The 25,399-nt window shown below is 27.6% G+C and overlaps 2 protein-coding genes across 2 annotated transcripts; both read left to right on the forward strand.

The window, feature by feature from the left end:
- The first annotated feature begins 69 nt into the window (after positions 1-69).
- Positions 70-12,109, forward strand: LOC132950217 (gem-associated protein 5). The gene is made up of 21 exons (XM_061021532.1): positions 70-496; positions 786-1,113; positions 1,266-1,503; positions 1,561-1,792; positions 1,951-2,130; positions 2,196-2,357; positions 2,436-2,544; positions 2,866-3,112; positions 3,778-3,904; positions 3,968-4,152; positions 4,210-4,328; positions 4,875-5,052; positions 5,132-5,200; positions 6,231-6,431; positions 7,566-7,722; positions 7,788-8,045; positions 8,123-8,333; positions 9,346-9,570; positions 10,391-10,586; positions 10,652-10,987; positions 11,055-12,109. Exons 2-21 carry the CDS (start codon positions 790-792, stop codon positions 11,657-11,659), a joined length of 4,359 nt encoding a protein of 1,452 aa, XP_060877515.1. The 5' UTR covers positions 70-496; positions 786-789; the 3' UTR covers positions 11,660-12,109.
- A 1,435-nt stretch (positions 12,110-13,544) lies between these two features.
- Positions 13,545-20,204, forward strand: LOC132951101 (exocyst complex component 4). Its single transcript, XM_061022816.1, has 15 exons — positions 13,545-13,878; positions 14,318-14,649; positions 14,722-14,887; positions 15,152-15,315; positions 15,376-15,490; positions 15,568-15,825; positions 15,982-16,103; positions 16,183-16,243; positions 16,451-16,572; positions 16,764-16,941; positions 17,008-17,228; positions 17,977-18,163; positions 18,258-18,443; positions 19,338-19,691; positions 19,749-20,204. Exons 1-15 carry the CDS (start codon positions 13,825-13,827, stop codon positions 19,923-19,925), a joined length of 2,697 nt encoding a protein of 898 aa, XP_060878799.1. The 5' UTR covers positions 13,545-13,824; the 3' UTR covers positions 19,926-20,204.
- The last annotated feature ends 5,195 nt before the right edge of the window (positions 20,205-25,399 follow it).

The following is a 25,399-nucleotide window of genomic DNA, read 5'->3' on the forward strand; positions in this document are numbered from 1 at the left end:
ATTATCGTGCGCGCGGCGTATCAGCGGCTGCTACAGGCTGTCCCCGCTTCCCATAGGCACGGTTATTGAGAACACGGAGGGAGGGAGGGATAGATAACATAATATTTTAATGTGTGCGCCCCTTTTGTTATTGATAACGACCGTCGTAATCACTGACCGGTTTAAAATTTTAAACAATAACTATTATTTATTGTTACAAAATAATCGGTGTTTTCAATTTATCGTCCATTTGTGAGTTACATGTTACCTACAACTTGGAATTTGGAGCGGTTTCACTATTCTTAATAAATATAATAATACACTGTTAATATTTAAACGATAAGACTATACAATCGGATTGAAGTCATATCGTCCTGTTGTATTGTTATACGTTATATTTTATCACGTGCGTTGTGTGCGCCAAAGCTCGTCGCTCCGTATTACTTATAACTTATAAGTAATACTTTTTAACGTGTATTCGTTGCCTTTTACTCAATCCGCGGGCCGTTCACTGAAGGTTTGTAAATATTGTCTTGTTTATTTTTATTTTTCCAACACTTATAATAAATTACGCCCAGCTGCACAAATTCCTTTAATATGACGATGCATGCGCATTGAACAATATTATTGTTAAGCAATAAATTCACTATTTTTTTAATGAAATTAAATTTTTAATTTGTGTATGAAGTGTAAATTAATAAACTATTGTATTAACTCGATTCCCCATTCTTCACCTCATTATTTATATTTAAATATTACAAATGTATACCTAACAAAATAGTCTCATTTCACTGTTGTTATTTTAGAATCATGAATACTTTTGAGATTACCCAGTCAATGAACTGGTACAAATCTAATGTCATGACTATGGATGATTGTGGAAAGTTAATTGCATATGGCTCAAGATCTATCATTGTATTAGTTAGTGGTTTGGATGGTAAAAGCGTCTATGATTTACAATATAACCGTCTTAGACTGAATACAAAATTGGGTTGTGGTCGTATTGGAGCTGTATCATTTTCTCCTAAAACTGATTTTTTAGAAGATGCACATTATTTGGCTTCTATAGATGAAGTTAATATTTACATCTGGAAAGTAAAAAGCATGGTCTGTGATCACATACATTCATTTGGAGTAAGTTGTTTTGCTTAAATTAGAATTTAATTAACTTGCTTAGTTAAATTGTCTTAAATTCTAACTATAATAAAAATAGTCTGTTATATTTAGTACTTTTAGCTATAATTAATCATCAATAAATAATTGATTATTGATTTTTTCTCACATAGAATAAAAAAAGTAAGAACATAACTCTGCTGGATGTTACATGGTTGTATGGATGTTTAACCGTTGTAGCGTTGTCAGATGCTGGGACTTTACACAAGTGGGACATTCAAGCATTAACAATGCGTAATTATACGTTAGATATTAAAGCCTCACCTTTAACATTAGCAGCTTGCCCTCACAAAAAGAATTTAGTTGCTATAGGATGTAAAAATGGTCATCTATTTGTCTATGACCTAACTGGTATGGATAAATGATAATTCAAGAAATATTTAGAAATTTAGAGTTAACATTTTTTAGGTGATGGCCAATTATTACACAAATTGCATTACCACGAAAGAAATATAAATTCATTGGCTTGGTGTCCAGTTCCTTATAGTCCATTGAATTCTGATCAATCTGTTGAACCTTTATTACTAGCATCAATAGCATGTGATAGAACTGGTTTATGTATAAGTCGTGCTGGTTTAGATATGTTTAATGAAACTACCATTGCATTACCTATGAGACCTATGAGAAAATCTACATTCAGGTATATATAATAAATTATTACACAATTTTTATTGTTTTTCTTACACTTTTTTAGCTAACTGCTGTTTTGGCATACATATTCAAATTTATACAATTTGACTTTTATAAATGTAAGATTATTAATCATAATTAGATTGTGAATATTATATTTATTTTCAGAAATAAAAATAATTTAATTTGGAGCTGTGTTAAATGGATAAAACCTTCAATTCTTATTGTTACATCTGGTTTTGGAGAAATTATAAAAATAGAACTTAGACCAGATTTGGTATGTGGACCAATAGTGTCTCTGATTAGTGATTCCCACAAGGATATAATTTTTTCTATAGCATGTCCTCGGTACGTTTAATACTAAAATATAAACTGTTTCATTTGTGTAATCAATGATATTTTTTGTAAATTAGGGAATCAACCAATCTTTATTTATGGTCATCATGTATGGGTAGAAAATTAATTCGAACTCCCTTACTAAGGAGTAAAGATGAGACTCCCGAATTACCATTGGAAGTTCCAACGCTTGGTGGTTTTGTTTATTGCTTTTCACTATCCCCAGTTAATTCAGCTGAGTAAGTATGCGACAAATATACCATTTATATTATTTTGTAGCATAATATAATATATTTTATACTTTCAATCATAATTAGCTTTGCATTTGGTCTTGGCGATGGAAGAATTTATTATTGGAATGTATCTAATAAACGTCAGTTAGAACTAATTACATTGAGTCAGTCCGTAGACTCAAAAGTCTTATCTGTAAGTTAGACAGATTAATTTAGAACTTTTCTTACTAGAAAACTGGGCATCCTTTTTGCCTCACTTTTTAAGTATGACAAGTAGTCGCTCCTTACACTTGCCTTATATCACAATAACAGGTGACCTGACCTATGGTTTTGATAATTGATTGTCATACAGCTATAATTTTGAAACTAATGATATGTGCCAATTTTTGTTTGCAGCATCATTTTTGGTGTTAAAAAACTTAAGTTAAAAAAAAAAAATACCCAAAATATTGGGTGCCTGGTTAACTAGAAATACACAGTTAATTAATAATATTTTAATATAATTTCCTTTTAGTTAGCATTTCATCCACAAGACGAAGGTTTGTTAGCATATGCTACAGGTGATGGACGTGTTGGAGTTTTTAATCTAACAAAAAAAAGAAATAATAATAACTTGTTAAAAACTGTACTTGCTAATCCAATTTACCGCTTATGTTGGGCACCATTTCCAAATACAAAAATGGTTAATGATGCAAAACTTGCTCTTTATGCAGTTGGTAATGGGCAAATTGTAATTTATAATGACATGAGTCTTTGGACAGGTAAGTCATATTATGATATTAAGCTTATAATTAAACCTAAAATTTTTGAAAAAATAATTAAACATAACCTAGTTGAGAGAATTTTATCCCCCCCCCCCATGTCTTATCTATATTTACAACAGAAAAATGCTCATAACTGGCCTTAAAATTAAAATATCATAAATTCCACATGATGCCCTATTCTTACTTTTTAATTTGATAATGTCAACTAACTTCAATATTAAAAATCACAGAGTAAAATAGATTATTCTGAACTTATAATTTGGTATGTTACACATTAGTTAGGTGGAAACAACCAAACAACTAATGCGGGTATGACAAGATCTTTTAAAAAGTGCATTATTAAGTATAAACAGCCGATTTTTATAGATGATTGATACAGGCAATTTTAAATGTAAAATATTAAACTCTGATTAAAAATAATGTGCAAGTGGTTCCTTGTCAATACAATTGTTAGTAGTTTCAAAAATTAAATAGAGACTCGGTTTTGTGTTAAAATGAACCAATTAAGTTACAGACTAAGAAACCAAATTTATAGATAATAAAGGAAAAAAAAATTTTTTGTGTTATTTATTATTTTAATTTTTTTTTTTTTTATATTATGTATAAACATAATTTTTCATCTGTTACTTGACTTGTAGTAAAAAAAAAAACATATATTTCAGATCCATTTCATTTAAAAGATTATACTCAATTTAATGAAATTGAAGATAAGCTAACAACACCCGTTAAACGTATTGAAATGGCTTGGAAACCAAATTATGATGTGGTTGCAATAGGAAATTCAAATGGGTATTTTTGTATAATTAAATCATATTTATTACCTGGTAGTTTTACTTTTTAATTTTGTTATAGGAGCATTTATTTATTAGATGGAAATACATTAAAACTTAAACATGTAGTAAATGGTCATGATCAATCTGTTGAGTGTATTATCTGGCATCCAACACATGTAACTTCTGATTATAGTGAAGAATCCAAGTATAAAAATTATTTTGCATCAAGTTCACACTGCATTAGAGTCCATCAACTTAACGAAGGTACCTTTTATTTACAATTTTTATTTAAACTATTTATTCTTTAATTTAATTTTTCAGATTGTACGCCATCATTGGTTGTTGAATTTAAAGGACACAAAGAAAAAATCAATGAACTAGCATGGAGTCCTCATCATAATTTAATACTTCTGAGTTGTTCAAATGATTTCACTGCCAAAGTATGTTAATTTTTGCCATATCATTTAATTATATATTTAAATTAATATGATTATACATTATTTAAAAAAATTATATAAATGTATATACCTCAATGTTAAAACAATTAAATAATAAATAATATTTATAATAATAATATAATTTACTAAAAGTGGTGTTGTTATCCAATATCGTAGTAAATGAAAACTAGTATTTTATTATTGAGTCTTTTGAGTTTTCATGGAATTTGATATGGGCAATTTTAACTTATTATAAAATAATTATTTAACAAGTGGTCCTAATGGCACCCTACTACTTTACAACCGGTAGGGCATAACTTACCACTTATTAACGTGTCAAAATACATTACAAAAAGTAAACAACAAGCAAACATATTTAATTATAAAATTTTATTTTATTTATTTATAGTATTTATAATTTTTTGTTTTACTGTTTTTATATATTATTGCTATTATATGTATTTACTACAAATAACATACAAAATTAAATATTTGGTTTCTTAAATTAAAATTTTAGTGTATTTAGTATATATATATTTGCAATTTCAGGTATGGAATGTGGAAAAATGTACACTTATTGGAGTTTATTCTAAACATTTATCCACTGTGTTGTGTGGAATATTCTCACCTTGTGATGCTGATATAGTATTTACTGGCTCTGCTGATCACTCCATCCATTCATGGCGATTATCAAAAGATTTACACAATTACACAACTGAGTTCAAAAGTAAAATGAATGCTTATAAATATTTATTATTGTTTACTAGTGTTGGGTCATCAAATTGACAATATTTTTTATGTTTTAGAAAATCAAGATACTCCTAATATTGTTAAAGAAAAAATTGTTACAAAAGTTGCCGATAATTCTACAACTGGTATTTATTTAGTTTTTTATATATTTCTAACATAATAGAACACATTTTAAAATAGGGTTTTTTGTTCGGAATTTTATGTACTTCAAGTTAAGTTAATACCTAAGACATCTTGAGATGTTTTCTAATTCTATACATTTAGAAACAAAATAATATAATTTCGTTCAATAATAAATCTTAGATATTGCCTTGTAATTAATCTACATTTTTCCCCATTTCCAAAGAAAATATCCACTTTCTGAGCATTGCGACTGACATAGTGTGGCAATAGATAATTAGACATCAATACTGCTGTATACTCTATTCAGAATAAGAATAGTTTGCATTCATGCATCGTAACTGAGTTTGGCGCTGCCAGACCCCATCGGGTGGACGATTTGTTAATTATTCGATAATAGTGAATATTTTGAAGGCATCCATAGTGGGGATGGATGCGCGAACAACGTTGTCTTTCGTCAGCTGCCGGGTTTGTTATTATTCTGAATAGAGTATACAGCAGTATTGATGTCTAATTATCTATTGCCACACAATGTCAACCTTCCCAGAATGCATCGGTGCAATTGTGCAAACTTGTCTGACCTGTTATTGTAGCCAGACAATACTCGGTGTTATATGCTGAAATATGCTCAGTACCAGATGAAAACCCGTCTGTAGCCTAGGTATTCTCTTTTGAAATAGAGTAAATAAGTGTATTAAAAAACATCCTCTACATTTTTGTGGATTTTATCTGTCAAAACTATCTCAGTTTTAAGACTTAAATGAGAATCACTTATTATGCTACTGGTTATTATTTTTTTATTGGGCCATAGATGTAATATATAGTTATTTATTATTTGCCTTTAGGTATATTCTATTAATTATTTAACTTCCATTATCGATTAGTTTAGTCTAGAGATTCTCAAACGCATACCAATTTTTAAACGTGACTGGTCTGCAATATACATTTAGCATATTAAAAAAAAAGTGTTTGAGAACCTCTGGTATAATGTATTATAACTTAATTGATATTTATTTATATTTATTGTAAATACAGATTCAAGCAAAGAACAATCAAATAAAATTCAACAGTTTCCATTATCAAGTTATGAACTTTTTATTGGAAAACATTTAGAAAAAGATGTAGATAAATTCATCAATTCAAAGTATTCAAACAATGTGTCAGTAGATGAAGATATAAATTATTTGGCATTTTTTGGTACAAATACTGAAATGAAAAAGTTTTTAGTTAATGAATGTAAGTTAAGAAATTATTAATACTAGAAAATAGAAATTATGCGTAACCCATAATTTTTTGAATTTGAGGTCAAACCAAAATATGAAATTTTACATTAAAATTTGAAATAAAACATCAATTAAATCTAGGGATTCCCTCCTGAGGTTACTCTTATATGGAACAGTTTTTAGAATAAAAATAACATTTTAATTCAAATTTAATTAACACAAATAATAGATTTTCTAGCCAAACATAATTATGATATAATGTATGTTCACAGGTTTGGGAAATACACCATTTCTTGACATACTTTGGGATTAGATAAAGACATTTTTTACAAGCTAGGAGATACCTAAATAAGATATTTATCTGAACATTTAAAATATTTTAACCTCCTAGACGGCCAGACCACAGTATGTGCATTTGCAGTTCAACTTGTATTATTTTTAAATAGTAACCATTGATAATAAATAAATAAACCGTAAATATTATTTAATAAAAAAAAAAAAAAAAGCTATACTGCTTATGTGGAAATCTAGAGGGTTAAAAATTTTAAATGTTTTTGTAAATGTGTATATTAATCAAAATTTAATCAAGCCATGAAATTGAGTGTTTCTTCTAATGTTATCAGAGCCAGCTTTAACGTGAAGCAATGCCCGGGGAAATTTCTTTTAGTCAAGGCCTCTGAATATATTATTTTTTTATAGCGCGAGCCCAAAATGTCATACAAATCTGAGAGACCCGGGGCAGGAGCTCTGAATGCTATACACACCGTGTACATAATAAGCAACATTTGGAGACAATATTATGGTTTACTTTGTAGTTCATTCATTGTTATGTATGTTAATGGTAAATTTGTATATAGTACATTGAGCATGTGATACCTGCCGTTAATTTTTGTGATGGCAACTATAATAATTATAACTAAAAGTTTTAACTAGTTATTATTATTTTAATATTTTAGTTAATTATGATAATAATTTCCAAATATATTGCCTTAATAATATGTAAAAATATAATTTACTCGGGCTTATATATAGAATAAATTACTTATTGTTTTTTTATATAATTGTATGAGTTCTGACATTTTAAACTCTTATTCATAAGAAAAACAAATTTAAATAGCTATATAATTAACTATTTTTTTTTGTGTAGACAGTGCATTAAAAAAAAAGTCTTCAAATCAAATGATTCCTTGTATGAATAATATAAATATATGGGGTCAAAACTTAGAAGGGTATTTTAAGGATGCAATTGCAACAAAAACTATCAATGATTGGATGATAGCTGTTGCCCCAAGTGTTAGTTATGAGTATGTGCTATTATATTTTCAAATGGATGAATATTTCAATATTAAATTTATATATTTATATATAGATTATGGACAAAAATGTGTGATGTATATGCCAGTCAACTAGAAGATGTTGGAGAAGTTACTAAAGCATCAACATATTTAGTAGCTATAAAAAAATATGATGAAGCTGCAACAATGTTACTAAAAAATAATTTGTTCCGCGAAGCTTTAGCAGTCGTTAAGAGCCAAAATGAGCAAAATGATGAGATTGTATTGGAAATAACTAAAAAGTGGGCTGAATACAATATTCTTCACGGACATCCCAAAGAAGCTGCTCATTGGTTAGAATATTTTTATAAATCGAACATTAGTAATTATATGTTTATTTAAATTGTTAAATTATGAAATTAATTTTTAGTTTTCTGAATATTGGCGATACGCGAAATGCTATTTTATGCCTTATAAAAATTAAGCAAGCTAAAGAATTGTCATTAGCTGCCAAGTTAGCTAGGTATATAGATGAAGATTTGGAAGAGTCATTGGTTGTTAATTTATTGAAAACCGAATATTTTAGACATCATACATGGAATGAAGCTAGAGAGCTTCTAAAAAATCATCCTAAACTTAATGTAAGTTATTTTCATTAAGTTAGAGATACTATACTTATATTACCTTAAACAATGCATCAATAAGTTATATTATTTTCTTTTTTGTAAATTATTAATGAAATTGGTTTTTCAAATAAGAAACTTCAAATGCATTTTTTGACAGTTTGTCTAGAGGTGGTAGCAGATAATGTTTACATGTTTTGTCCCTATAATTGTTATATATTAATTGTATTTGCATTGTGAATGCATTAAACATTTTGGTTTTGCTATTAGTTATTATAAATGTATAACCTCTCTTAATTAGGTACTATCTTAAAGGAGCACAAAACACAAAATAATTAGTTTTTTTAATTTGAAAGAATGTTCAATTACAAGAAAAATGGTATAGGTTTAACATTTCTAATTACACAATTTATAAGTTATGAGGAATTTTAAAAAGACGCGTGATGTCATGGGGGGCCGGGTTCCTCAGTAATTGCCTTTCTATAGATGTGTAATACTTGCTTCACAAAATAATTTACTTACCTTTAAACTTTATAGTATATTTTTGAATTTTTATTGTATGTAAATGATGTGTTTTTTGTGTACTGAAGACATTTGTGGGACCAGAATTAGTCTAAAGTTTTTAGTTTTTTTTAAATATTTAAAACCTTATAAAATACATTTTTTTGCGCATGCCCTGTAATCACTTTCGGCAACAAGACATTACGCAACCGGTAATTATCTCTTAATATTTTAAATATTTAAAAATAACTAAAAATTATATTATTGTTCTAATACCTCTATCGTCTATACCACAAAAATGAACACATTTATACGCAAATAAAACAGCAAAATTAAAAATGTTAGATTCTAACAATCATTTAATATTAAATAATAATTTAAATAAAACATTTTTTTGTGTTCTGTGCTCCTTTAAGTTAATATATTTATTCATAATTAGCATATTAAATATTAAAAGTATTTAAAAATATAAATTAATAAAATAAAATTAGTTTTATTTGCGTCTCATTTAAAATTTTATTTTTTTTAGTATTTAAACATGTGGACTGGTGTTCATGAAGCAATGTACGAGTTAGATCCCAAAGTAACTCAAATTATAATTAAAAACTGGATTTGCGCTACATCAAATGAGGAAAATTGTTCAATTTTAAATTATATTTTGGAGCATGTAGAGTATAAACCAGATTATTATGACAAATTACTAAAAATAGTGGGGTCAGAATTCATTTCTGATGCTTCACTTTTGATGCCAATGGTAAAGTAAATTATTTTTTTGTTTTGTGTATAGAAACATTATTTTTTATTTTTTATTTAAGGGATCTTGCTACTGCTATCATTTTTTAGTAGTAAATTATAATTATTGTGAGTGAAAATCAATGCGGGTACCACTCTCGTGTGCACATACACATGTCAATAAATCGATAACAATATAATGTTCATCATACTACAACTTACTTATTGTTTAGACAAAATTAAAGTTAGTTAACGTTGTCCGATTTTGATTCTGAAAAAATATTCAATTCAGCAGGAAAATGTCTGAAGATTGTATGAAGCACTTTTCGTTTTTTTATTTTTATTTTAATTAATAATTATGATTTGAAAAATTCATATTTTCAAGTTTTCAACTACAGCTAACAATAATATAAGTTTTAATTTTTATAAAGTGTTCCGTACAATCTATTGACAATTATCTGTAGAGCTCAAATTTTTTTTCCAGAATTAAAATTGACCAACTTAAACTAACTTTAATTTTGAAAACTTATGGTCTTTTGGGCTAAAATTGATGTAAGTAGCGAAGCCCCTTAAATACACAGATAAATTTACTTGTCTGGCAATTTTTAAAATTATTCATGTAGTTGGGAAACAATTTTTTTTTATATTTATATAGAATATTTTTCTATACCTAACTATTGTTAGTTAAAAAAAGTTTCTTGTATTAAATAAATTGAACTTAATATGATAAAATGGAATGAAAATAAAACAACTATAGGTCATATAGGCAACCCGACAGACGGACAGTTCACTTTAAATAAAGTTGTTTCTCTCTAATAATTATTAATAATTTTCTTTTATAGATTACTGTATTCTTAGCGGGCCAGTTCTGTTTAATAGCTTTACAGTATCAAAAAACTGGAATATTAACTGTAGATTCTCAAACGCGTTTAATAAAATGTTTTGCACTTGCATATAACTATGAAACAGTGTATACAGATTCCAATTCAAAATTTAATAAGATCCTTTCAAGATTGATTATGTGGATTTTACCTAAAGGTAATTAATAATAATAAAATTATCTTGTTATGTTATTTTATTTTTTTTTCTATTTATTATTTTAGGACCTTTAACATTGGATTCATATGTACATTTTGAATTGAACGACAACTTGATAAAATCTATCCGAGCTTATTTATGTTATACCTGTTTTTCATGGTTAAAACCTTTGTATACTAGTATAAACAAAAAACTAAACTTGCCAGTTGATGAAGATATTTCTGACAAAGAAAAATATTTCAGTGAAATTATTATTTTAACTCATCAATTTCAACAGTTACTTAACAATTATATTCATGATATAATGGACTTAGAAACTTCAAACTACTTTAAAGCTAAAAAAGAAATTGAACGCATAAATCAGTTGCTGACTACAAGCTCTACTGAAGTTAGCATTGGTGGTAAGTGTTAAATTATCTCTTTCATTTCTTTTTAGTATTTTAATACTTTTACTTAATTTTAATATAGATTCAATAAATGAAGGATGTATAAAGTCAATAAAAAGTGATGATGAAAATGAGAATACTGAGATTTTAGACAGCAAAGTAATAATAACTTCAGAAGTCAGTGAATTAGAATATGTGAAATCTTTAACTGAAAACATGAAAGAATGCAATATTGACGATATTACTAACAAGTTAGAACATGGAGAATCAAACTCGCTTCAAAATAAAGAAATTAATAATTCAGAAAATAATAATAATGCTAATACTGATTGTGATATAGTTTGTACAAATGATAACCCTACAAAAATACATGAAATACATTTGGAAGAAAACAATTCTCTTGCAAACTCAAATAATTTGCTTGTTGAAAGAGAAACATGTAAAAAAGAAGTATACCAATTCTATCAAAATCTCAAATCAGAGATAAAGAAATTTAATTTAAATGATCAGTCGCCTGTCAAGCATATTGCCCATTTAGAAATTGAAGCCTCAAAGAAAAAAGAACTTGAACAAATTGTGACAGAATTTGAAAGTAAACGGATAAATTCTCCTAATCCGTTTTCATTTATAGCAGAGTTGAAAAAATGTATCCATGATCTTGATATCAACTTTAAATATGACAACTAAAGAATGGCGCATCACTTGCCTTAAAAAAATAATTAATATTTAATCTGTGATACTACTGTTTTCTTATTAGTTAGTTAACTAATTATTATCTTATAAATCTTTAAAAATTTAGGAATTATATAAATAATATATAACATGTAATAATATTAAGTTTTCAATTAACTAAAAATATAAATTCTTATCTGTTTTTCTGGAATTACAGCAAATTAAAAATTAAAAATATTATATAATAATCACTAAGACTGAGTTGTATTTATCAAGGTTTTTTTTTTTGTTAATTTAAGTTTTGATTTGAACTAAATTAAGTCATTTAAAAAATAAAATAATTTTATTGTATTATTTGTTAGTATTTTTCTGTAAGCTGAGTAAAATTCAATGATAATTCATGAATGTGAATCTGTATTTTATTGTTACATGTATAGTGTATAATTGTTTATTTAAAACCCTGACAATAATACAATTCTAATACAAAATGTTGGGAATTTGTCTTGTGCCGGGATGGAACAAAGTGCAATATAGTAGTGTATTATACTTTTTTTTTATTTAGCTCAATGCTACGATTGCAACTGAAGAAAGGTAGTAGCTACAAAGTTTATTATTTATAACATTAGTTGATTATTGAATAAACAGTATTACAGACTACAGAGTAAAAAATTCAACCATTCAAGAAATTACGTTTAAGAGTCGCACAATGCTTTTAAATATGAATATTTAATCTTTCTAAAACATTTATAATATGGCTTACACATCAAAAGTTACCATTAAGGAATCTTAATGTTTCAATAGTTGCAGTCAATATGGTAATATTGTATTATCATACACTAATTATATACATTTATTTTTTTATCCTGCAATCTGTACATCAGTTGTACAATAAGCTTCAGTACCAAACATAGATGTATAACTATTATATATCTATGGTACCAAACGAATAATTAAAAGACATGTACGTTTGTTGAAGAAACCATCCAGCTACAGCACTTCGGCATAATATACATTTATATAATTCGATATAGGTAAATAATTTTCTTTTACTGGTCAACGGTGATCTAAGATTTTTGTTTAAAAATTTAAGAAGTTTAGAACCTAAACAATAGAAAGCAATAGGTAAATAAGATAAATAATGAGTATAGATCACACGAGTTTTAAGAAGTTTAGAACCTAAACAATAGAAAACAATAAGTAAATATGATAAATTATGAGTATAGATCACATGAGTAACATGATTGGGGGAAGAGGCTCATTAGCATTGCAACATCCTCATTGTTTGTTATACTTAAATAAACAGTTAAATAATGATTAAAAAGAAATTTGATTTTTTTGTTTATTATAATAGGAGTATAGGACAATAGGTCACGGGACCAGTTGATGTACAACAGTGCGCCTGCAATTATAGTCGAAGTCCGAAGAGTAATATTCTGAATGTTCTGATCAGCTTGCATGGGCGGATGTTGAATGACTTTGCCTGTCCCTAAATTTTGATAATCCTAAGATTATACGCATAAGCTTATATTACGGCTTTGTATAGTATAGATTTACCAAATACTATAGATTATTTTTATATAGTATTTGGATTTACCCAGTATAGAGTAGTAGAATACCTTTAGCATGATATAATTAACGTAGTTCGTTACTTATAGTTATGTCATGCCGTTTATTTGCTGTAGTTCCAATGTTTTGAAGTTCGAATTGAAGCGCGGGATCGGGATCCTTGAATAACTTAATTAGCTTAATTTTTAATAATTAAAATGTATAGTTGATGAACATTTTATTAATACGGTAATTTCGATAGCAACTGTTGGTAGTAATTTTTCAATTGCATGCCCTTATCGGAACCTTATCATTTTTCAAACAGGTGCTTATCACTTCCCGTGTGGAGAAAATATTTGATAATTACAGAATTTATTTGAGATTTTAATTTTTAGCATTAAAATTTAAGATGTACAAAATTGTTTTTAATATATTATGTTATTATGTTATTGCATTTGGATTATTGTTAGTTACATTCTAAAGAGTTAAGATATGTTGGTCAATCATTTATTTTTTTAAACTTGATATCACATTTAATTTTAAATATTATCCGACAAAATACTAATTTTAGTTAAAAAAAAAAATATTAGAATACCTACATAGTTTTCAAAAATTAATTCTTACTAATCTTAACCATGGCAAATCCACCAAGTAAACCACCACGGGGTATTAAGACTCCAAAGGAAACTGTGAGTTCTTATAATTCAAAATTACTTACCTATAGACTATAAGTTATATCAAATATCTTCACTTATAATAATTTATTTGAATACCAATATAAAAAATATTTAGATTTACTACTATTCCTTTTAACATCTAAGTTTTATTTTGTGCTCAATAATTGTTAGTTGATAATGATGTTTTAAAACATAGTATGACAACCCGTGAATTATCAACATGATATAATAATATGTGCCTCAGTGTAAAGATGTTATTTTGATAAATCATAACCTAGTGAATACAATGACTATTTTTCATCTATAGTTATGCTATATACAGAGATGGATTAAAGGTTTACTTATCTAAATTAATGGAAAATTTCAATAACCGTCCCTTCATTATAATTTTCATTTTTCTTTGTATAAATTATAAATTGAATCATGTTCATTTTTTATTTTATTTTTATAGAGCGGATTACTAATGACCATGATTCGAGCATTGTCTGCAACTGAATCTAATGAACATCGTGAAATAGAAAAAACTGCCTTGGAGAGAGAATATAAGCGATGTGATCAAAAATTAGAGGAATTGATCTCTATGGAACATCAAAATCTTGCTCGCGTTATGCATTTATTTACATCAGTGTCTAGTGAAATTAATTTATCTAGAGAACGAGTTCAAGCTGCTAAGCAGAAGCTTCTTGCATGTAAAACTTTGTTACGATGTAAACGGGATGAACTAAGAAAATTTTATGTTGAGAGTATTGAGCAACATCATATGTTAACACAATTGACTCAAATGTAAGGAATCCATATAAATTGCTGATTCTTGTATATAATAATTAAGTAAATGGTATAACATATTTTATTTAGTGAACAAATTAAAGAAGTACCTTTTCAATTGAACATGTTAGAATCAAAAAATCAATACTTACAATGTACTAAATTGTTGATGGAGACATTACAAATAAGTAATAATGATTTAAAAAATATAGATGCATTAAATGAATTGAGAGTGGAACTGAAACACAAAAAACAAGTAATATATATTTATAAATAAAATTATAACTTGTATTATAACAATGATGTCTTTCCTCCTTCACTAATAATTAATTTTTTTATCTTTGAGCATATTTTATGATTTTGGGTACCAATATAATATATAAGATCCCTATATTTAATAGTATGCTAATTAAAAAACAAAAAATAAAGATTAAAATAACACAATACCAAGAAACCTATAATTTATGTATTTTATATTTTATATTTTATAGTTTTATTTATTTTATATTTTTGCTATCAGGCTCTATACAATAGATTATTGGATGAATTAATGAATCATATATATGTTATTTCACCACAATCTGCTAAATCATTTCGTCGTACTGGGTCAGATGGATATAATTCCTCATTTGGACAAAGTACAAGAAGATCATACAAATATATACCACAAATTGCAACACACAAGTAACTAAATTAATTTAGGTATACATTTATTTATTTATTTATTTTTTAAATTTATTACAGAGACATTTTAAATGATAATAATGAGACTGATATTAATGATCTTGATACTGAAAAATTTGTCCCCATAGCTGTTGAGTGCCTTGCCATACTTTTTAAGTTAAATGATACAATTGAAGTAAGTACTAATAGTTTTATTTTCAATAATGGATTCAATTGTATTAACCTGTGACTATATATTATATTGAATTTCAGAAATTGAAATCTACAATGCAAACACAATTAGTTGAAATTGTTGAAAAAACTACAAAACAAATATCAACAACAAATCAATCAAAAAATGCTGGAGAACAATTAGTAACTTTAGTAAATGGAGTCATTTTACAATTTTATTCGGTTGTTGACGCACACCAGCTGTTTTTGTGCAGCTTGGATAAAGTAGTTGATCAACAACTATTAGCCAATGTCAATAAATATGATCTTAAATATGTTTGGGAAAATATTGAGTCTATTGTAAGTAAACTATTCATATAATTTTATATTCAGTGAGTTCCAGTACTTGCTGGGTTTATTTTTTAAGATAAAAATAATATGCTTAATAAATAATGTATAAAAAGTATACATAAAAGTTACATTTCATTAGGTTATAATAAAGTTTTATGTTTTCAGGTGCAAATGTTCTTAAGTAATTATTTGGATGTAAATAGTCACTCGGATTTAGTTATAAAATCTACACCAATTTTTAGTAACATTGACCTGAATGTTTTTTTTTCAAAGAAAAAGATTCAAAGGTATTTATTTAATTATTAATTTATGTAAAACACATTCTAAATTATAAAATAAATAATTGTTGTTTTTTTTTTTTTGTAGACCTAAACAGTGTCTTTTTAAGTTTTCAAATGCTTTTGAAAGTTCTTCTGATTTATTAGAAGTAAGTATTTACTAGTACAATATATTTTGGTTTTCTGATTCAGTATTAGTTTTTAGAAAAGCTATATTACTTTACTATTTATTAGTTATTACTTGTCACCCTTTCAGAGCGGGTATATGACTCCTAGTGTATTTAATATTTGTATATGTTTTTCATTTTATAAAACAGTTAGAAAAATATTGATAATTGTATATATTTATTTTGTAGAGACCTTTTACCAGTATAACACAGACACAAACAATGATTTGTACTTCAAGTTCAGATAATATTATATATATATATGAACCACTAACAATGTTTATACAACAAATTGAACAATCAATGAATATGTAAGGGAGTCTTAGATTTTAATAATTATGTTTACTGTTGTGTAGATTAAATTAAAATAACACAACAAAAAGTATATCTAAGTATGTTGAATACACTAATATTGAATTTATGAAGAAAAAAATGATTTCCAACTTATATTCATTAAATACATATTGTTTACAAAACAATCTAAAATATAATATTTTTTTAGGAGTACATGTACTTTAAGTTTATGGCTTAATGAATACATAAGAACCGTTTTTCTCGATCGTCAGCATAGTAAAGTAGCAACTACAGTTGAATCAATTACCAAGCAAGCTGATGCTTGGCATGCAATTACTACACCAGAACAAATGCAGGAGTTAATCATTTCAAGACCATTATTATCAGTATATAATTAAATAGAAAGTTATATAATTTGATTAAAATATTAATTTTAAATTTTTTTGTTTTAGAGTACCGTAAGCATATGGAATAATATATGTCAAATTAAAAAGTTAGTCATCACTATGCCAGAATATGCATCTCATTTCTTAATGATCATGGTTAGCATTAGTAGAAGCTATAAAGAAACTTGTGATAGCTTATTTACGTCCAATATAAAATCGTGCGATAATACTACCAAGCTAGTTAGTTATTTATGGATTCAAAAACATGATTTAGTTGACTATCTTAAGTAAGAACTATTGTCTGTTATTAATTAAATATATACAAACATGTTAGTTACCAAGACTGTGTATTGAATGGAATAAATATTTGTTATGTATGCTTGTACATTGCATTTATGTGGCGAACATTGTCAAAATAAAGATTTAAATACCTACCTACTCATAAAAAACAAAATATACTATTTTGCAATAGTTATTAAACAATTAGAATTATTTAAAAAATTTAATTTAATTTACATTATTTAAAAAGAGCACAATATTTTTTATAAGTATTTTTAATTATCAACAATTATTACTCTAATATATTGTATAACAAATCTCCAAATTCCTCAGTACTAATCTTTAAGATAATGTGCTTTTGAAATGCAATTAAGTAAAATGTATCATTGGATCAAACATTCACTAAAAAAACAGCATAGATAGTATGTAAATTCTTTTTTTTATTAAACATTTTATTTATAATCTATACAATACAGTTAGTACGATGGGTAAATTTGATATAATGTTATTAAAAGGAGGTAGTGTTTATGAACAGGAACTCAACAGTGTCACCCAATTTTATATTCTTAAAAAAAAAAAAAAAATGTATAATATTTGAATAATATATACACATTTATCCGTGTAATTTTAAATAGTATGAAAAAAATGATTTTTTTATACATATTATATTGATAGAAATAATTCAAACATAGTAAATACTAATTTCAGCTCAGTACATGAGTATAATATATAATCTAGCATAAATATCATTTTCAGACAATCTCACAACTGGGTGAGAAGAGAATATGAAAATAAGTCAAAAAAAAGTTCATTGGATGAACTAAAACGATACACCCAAGAAGCTGATAAGTTGTTTGAGAACTTAGAAGGAAATGATTTTAAAGTAACCAGTGTTTCAGATATAAATCAACTTAGGTGTTTGGCACACCTTTTGGAAAGCATGGCAAGTTACACTGCTTTTCTAATAATTTTAATATTAATTTAAAATCCTGTTTAAAATTATTTTATAATTTATTTTAATATTTTGTTCTATGTAGGAATGGTTTGGAAAAAAATTAAATGAGATTTCAAATCCAGAATCAAAACATTATTTAGTCCCCAAACTGAACAGTTCTAAAACAGACAATAACAATTTACCATTGTCACTAGTTGAAACTTTACACCAACTGGGTAAAGACTTCCTAGATATTTCAGATAATATACTTTTGTACCTTTATTTAGAAGTAAGTACTGTGATACCAGGCACACTTGTTATTTTGTTTGCTGTATGGTATTTAACTAGAAATTTGGTCACTATAAATTTGGTTGCATGTTTATATACATAAATTTATATGCTTTATATGTTTTGAGTTTTCATATTTATTATCGCTTTCTCCATTGTTGACCCAATACTGTCAAAAGCAGTTCAATAATCAATTTAAAATTATCCAGCTTGTTTTTATTTAAAAATAACCTCATGTATTTATAAACAATATATTGGTATAGTGTAACCATTAAGTAAAACCGCATAGGACCCCATAAATGATCACACCCACAGATATGTATACAGACTAAGCTTATAAGTCAAAACTTATTAGACTCTCCACACCCAAAAGAAAATATTCTAGGCCAATGTTTTTCCTTGAAGTTTATTGTTTTTGAGATGAATTAGAATATATTTTTAATCAACTGATAAGGTACAAAATCATTTGTTTTAAATTTTTAGTGAACTTTTAATATGTATAATTACATAAATCTACTTGTTTCCTTAAGTTTTTCTATAATTCCAGTTGATACTTGGATGACATGTACATTCAAGCGTATATCACAGAATAATTATTCTGCGCTTATTGCTTTTATGTCCATTATATGATACAAGATTTTAGCTCTGATAATAAATATGAAAGATAATAAATGTTTACACATAACCTCTCAGACTATTAGTGTCTATTAGTGTTAGATCTAGAGAATAGTTAATCAAATATTCAATCAATCTCTACGTACTATTTTTCTTTTTGACTATAAAAATTTCATCAAATAAATACAACCAGACCAGGAAATTATTGTGGCTAACTCTCAAATTAAATATCTTTGTTTTATATAAAAGTAATAATATAATAATTTATTTTAATTTGTAGGTGCGTGCTCAAAGTATTTACTACCTATTACCTAGTTTTGAATCAGCTATTGGAAACACAACTGAACCCAAAGTTTTGGATCTTAACCAATCTGTATCAGCATTGCATGAAGCTATGTTGAATGCAATTTCAAATAGTAAATCTCAATACATTGTTGAAGGACTCGGTGAAGTTATGGCTAAGAGTTTAGTAAACCATACTCGTAATATAGAAATGATTGATGAAATTGCAATTAGAAAAATAATACGTGATATTACAATGCTAAAATACAACATAGCTGCAATGTTAGGGGCATCTCAAGTTACTTTAGAAAAAACAGTTCATTATTATGAATTGTTACTTTGTACTCCAAAGGTAAACAAAATAAAGAATTAAAAAGTTTTAAATCTAAATTTGTACTTTTGTGTGTAGGAAATACTGGAAGAGATATTGGAAAAAGGAGCTACTTTCAGTGAAGCGGAATATTTAAATTTGCTTCAAATTGTTCATAGAAGTAATAAAAAAATAGAAGAAACAACTAGCTTGCAAAATGATTTAAAACGATTATCCGATATTCTATCACAGACTAAACATACATTTTTAATATAATCATTTTATTCAACAATTGTAAACATAAATAATATTATATTATATTTTTGTATAATGAACTGCTTATATGTTTAGTATTTATTAAACCAAACAAATATATCACTGTTATGTAATTTTATATTAAAAAGTATTATAGTTTATAATGATATTCTTAGTTATTTATACACTAATTATTTATATATAAAAACATTTTTAAAATTGTATGTATTATTTTGTTTAGTTTTTATTTTTCTATATTTATATAACTATATACAGGAGTACAGGACAAGTATTAAACATTTTAACCATACTTATTGATTACATAATTATGTTCCAATGTTCATATTTTTCTATAATTTATAGCTCCTAATTAAAATATCTAGATATTCAAATTTCAGATGGATGTTCAATCTGATGTTACATTGTTGCATATCAATGACATAGGTATTGGCGGTTCATCGTGAGGAATTTGTTCAGTGACCGACAAAACACACATAGGGTCGGCAATAGGTGGCCCTCGGTCCAAATAGCGGACCACGTAGGGGTAATAAATAGACAATCAGAAATATTTTATTTTAATGCTGATTTTTTTCTTCATTATTTTTCTCTGTATACACCCAGCTGTATAACTCAGTTAGGTCGGTGGTCGAAGCAGTTCTTCTGTCAATCCAAAAAATTTAACCTTTGACACTTTGTTAATTGTTTAGAACAAACTAGACAATCTGTGTCTCAGGTCTTAGTCTGCGCGACTATACGTTAACGTCGTTTAGCAGTTCTGACTGCAAACTCAAATTCAACTCGTTCCCGTTTAACTTTTTGAGAAGTTCTACATGGAAATGGAACTCATCCAACGTTGGTATGGTTTTGCACTATGTTTATGTAATTTATAATATAAAAAAACACATTTATCGCCCAGAATCCAAAAGTAATTATTGTTTAAAATTTGTTTTAAGCTTGAATAACTTTTTTCTTTTAAGATATAAAAATAATAAAACTCGTAATCTACGATATAGTGAATATTATGTTACATATTATTGTGTAAAAAATTGGTGTCTTTGTCAACACTATAGTAGGGTTCTTCATCTCCGTGCACTGTGCAGAATGGTTTTTACAAATAATTCATGTCCTCTTAATAATCATTAATTACCATTATTATTTAATATAACTTTAAATAGATGCAATAATAAGTAATTTTTATTTTTAAATTTGATAATATAATCTAATAAGTATTAATATTAAACATATTTTACACGATTAGTTAAAATTACAAAGAAACAATCAATTTAATATTAGAAATATAATTTTGTATTGCTTAATGGTTATGTCTTATGTACACTCTTATCTGCCTAATATCGATTAAATATAATATTAAATGGTGTAAAATAAATTATACGTACCTGGTACCTACTAATACTAATGCAATTTTCAATAATAATTGACAATTTGATAATATATTAAAAATATGTACTGTAATCAAACACAGTATTAATGTACCTTTATTGCCTATTCAATACGCCGTTCAATGCATCATATCAAAAAATAAAACTAGCCTTCCTTTGTTAACTGAACTCAATGACTTAATTAGGAATTTGTTTTAGGGGGGAGGGTGGACATTTCTTTACACCTGAAATACTAAAAATAAATACAATAAATACTACATTTTCAACTACCTACAGTTTTGAGTCGTAGCTGCAGGGAATAGGAACTGATTTATCAAAAATCCTAAAACTAACAAACACACAAAATTATTAAATTTTGTTTCAAAATTCTACACAATTTAGTACCTATACAATATTATAATGCATTTAATAAATTCACTTTAGCTACCTAGCAGTTTTTCTGAAACATACGTATTTCAGTGAGTTAATAACAGTGGTGCAAATCATTATTAATTTGAATGTTATAAGTTATATCTTCTCAAAATTTGAGATTTTACGTTTACACGCATACGCACAACACTGAAATTTACTGTCACGCGCAGTGCCTATAACGAATTTTGATTTCGTTTTATGTATTTTAACAAGTTAAGAATGATTATGAAATCAGCGGTATTTTTCTGTTTTAGCAGACACCCTTTTTTAAAATATTTTTTTGTTTAACGTTAAGAATGCTAAAAACGATGACGAAGTCAGAGTTTTGCGGTCGGCCTTAGTTTTAAAGTTTTAGCCGAGTTTTAAAGTCCGATACTCATCCAAGGTGGTCATAGGCGCAATTTTAGTTTTTGACTTGGAGGGGCTTTACATATCTTGTCCCTTTGTGGCTCTGTCCCGGTAATCGGAAAAAAAATCCCCAGACTACAATATTACTCACAACCACATGCAACATGAACAAATATTTTTTAAACGTTAATTAGTATCTATAATTACCATTTACCACATTATTAATATTTAATTACAAATACGTACCTATATTATATTATATTATTAAAAAATAATTATATTAATATATTGTTAATATGTTAATATTTTGTTTTAAATTACGATAATATATTATGTGTAAATGTGTAATATGCCTCGTGCCCTACATTCAATAAATTATTGTTTGATAATTATTATTATTAACTATATTTTGTATAATATTTTTGTATACTATGTTTTTAACTTTATTATTGGACGTATCGATCATTCAAAATATTTTTATATGCTATATTTGTGAAGTTGTTAACTGTTAAGTTAATTAAGTTGAATTACACATAATATACTATCGTAATTTAAAACAAAATATTATTTTAAATGTATTATTTTTTTAATAATATAATATAGTGTAATATACGTATTTATAATTAAATATTAATAATGTGGTAAACGGTAATTATAGTACTAAATAACGTTTAAAAAATATTTGTTCATGTTGCATGTGGTTGTGAGTAAATATTGTAGTCTGGGGATTTTCTTTCCTAGGTTTGGGGATTCCTCTGTCCCCCCCCACACCCCATGTTAAAATATCTTTAGTATACATTACTTTTTTAAATTATATTATAGGTATAACATAATATATTGTTTTTTCTCATTCACTTTCTTACATTTGATGTACATATTACCCAAAACAAGATGTATCTATGAATTATACATCTTACCTATTGCTAAAATGAAAACTATTTTCATTAAAACAAACTAAAAAATTTAGGTACTTACTATTTATATATATTATGAAATTGGAAATTTGTTGAACTACTATCAAGTATCATCTATAATCTTGACAAATTGAAATGTTATCAACAATATTATATAGATTGTAATTACTAATTTGTAATACTATTATTAAAATGTATTAAACCTATATATTATTATGTTCTTATGGCCCGTGGGTGGATCCGATTATTTACTATGGAAAACACGTGATTAATGGATCGTTCTTTAAACTTTATAAAATAATTTCTTCAAGCGTTTACTGTATTAGAAGTATAGGTTTGATTAAATAAAGGATTTAATACTTCAATTAAAATACAATTGTCCAGACCGGCTGAATTTAATATTGGAGGGGCTAATCACCTCCAAGAGTGCTGCGAACGATAGACCACGACGAGTGTACCAGTTCGGTTAGGAACACGTGTATGTGAAGCTAGGTTTTTTCGTACTACGAAGTACGAACCCGGGTGGTCACCCATCCGAGAACTAGTAGCGGCGGCCGTTGCCTACTCACGCAATCACGTAGCGTGAATGATCTCGGGCACTGCGCCGTGCCGAGCCACCAGCATACAACAATATTTCAATATTATGTTCCTTTCCCTTCACAAAATACACACACGCACCACACTTGTTGACTTGCATACATACATACGTACATACATGCACGTCCCCGCATGCGTCTAAATATAAATATATTCCAACTATAAATTGTTAATTAAAAACGTATCATTGCATTGTGATTTGTGACAATGATTTCTAAGTACCTACACGGTATAATATTTTCTAAAAATATCATAACATTAGGCATGTTTTTGTGCTAATAAAATATAATATAATGGTTAAACAAACAAGTAACAACAACCGGGCACCAGCAGGCTGTCCATCGGGCTGCTTTTAAAATCAGATAGGGGCAAATTCTCACCTTGTTGTCGTCGTCCCCCCCCCCCACAAATTACGCCTCTGAGAGATACCTATGTCTGATGACAAGCAACGCATTCAGGCCATTCAGCATTTCAGCTTTTTTCTGATTCATGGCCGCATATTGTTTAATCTGCTATACCAACACAACATACCTGACATATTTCTTTGGGGACCTGGGTCAATTTTTCCTACAATAAGATAATGGACAGAATCTATTATCGGCTGTGATCTACATTCCAACTATAATCATAATTTTTACAAAGCGTTCCCCCCACATTGGTTAATGGAAAAAATATCTGGTCGAAAATTTATCCGGATTATCTTATTTTTTGCTCCCAATAGTCACAACTATACGCAGGGGTCGGCCACCCTTTCCATACACCTTCATAGCCAACGAAGCTCCGTTCCTACCATAGACCTATTGTTATGTACGTCTGCACAACTAAATAAACGAAACACGCAGTGAGGTAGTTTAACCACTATACTTTATCTGAACACTATGTTAATACAAAAATACACGGATTTGTGGAGGCTCTGTCGGACTGACAGCGACTGACTCGCCTCGGGGACGAGTGCGGTCGGGCGGGCCCGCTGTGGCTCAAAAGTGCCCATGCAGCGGAATGCCATATACGCCGGCCGTGCTCGTTCCTACGGCGGATACATGGTTACATATATATTATGTCAAAGAAATGCTTATATTACAAATACTTATATTACTAATGAAATGGGCTTATAACACTATCAACAGATTGTTAATTAGGGTCTATTAATAGGTCCGTGGTTCCTACTGTTATTTTCTATTCTGTTTATCCGTCTCAGTCATCCAGTTGGATGATAATCTGATATACCTATACTCCGGCCCACGAGAGAGTATCCTCGTTTTGCGCATGCAGACTGTAGGCATTTCCCCACTTAGTGCCATTTAGTGTATGTCAAATACGTGGCGATGCGCGGAATCGGACGAGTTTTCGTCGGGCGACGGGATACTCTCTCGAGGGCCGGAGTATAGTACCTACTGAAAAAATACCTGGAAATCGAAAAACAGACAGAAAAAATAACTGTTCTACTATAACAACATTATTGTTAGTTAATATTTATTATACTAAATAAAAAAAAAAATACAAATACAAATAGATAGGAATATTAAATGGAATGTTATTTAAACGTTTTCCAATATTATTTTCCGTTGACATAATTCTTTCAGTCTTTTTTTCGTTAGTAGTTGATTTTCTTTTGATTTTCTTTTCCAAGTGGTGGCCACGGTGGCATAACGATTAGGTAAGTACCTACAAATGTCACAAATTGTAAGCAGTTATTCAGTATTCTATAATAGCTCTAGGTATAGTGATAGTTTTGCTCTATATTGGCTATGGCTAAATTTCAGACAGGTTACAATAAATTACATTGCGAGAATAAACACTTTATTACTCATTAGTATAAGCATTC

This window comes from Metopolophium dirhodum, chromosome 8 (genome assembly GCF_019925205.1).
Source record: "Metopolophium dirhodum isolate CAU chromosome 8, ASM1992520v1, whole genome shotgun sequence".
NCBI classification, from domain to species: Eukaryota; Metazoa; Arthropoda; class Insecta; order Hemiptera; family Aphididae; genus Metopolophium; species Metopolophium dirhodum.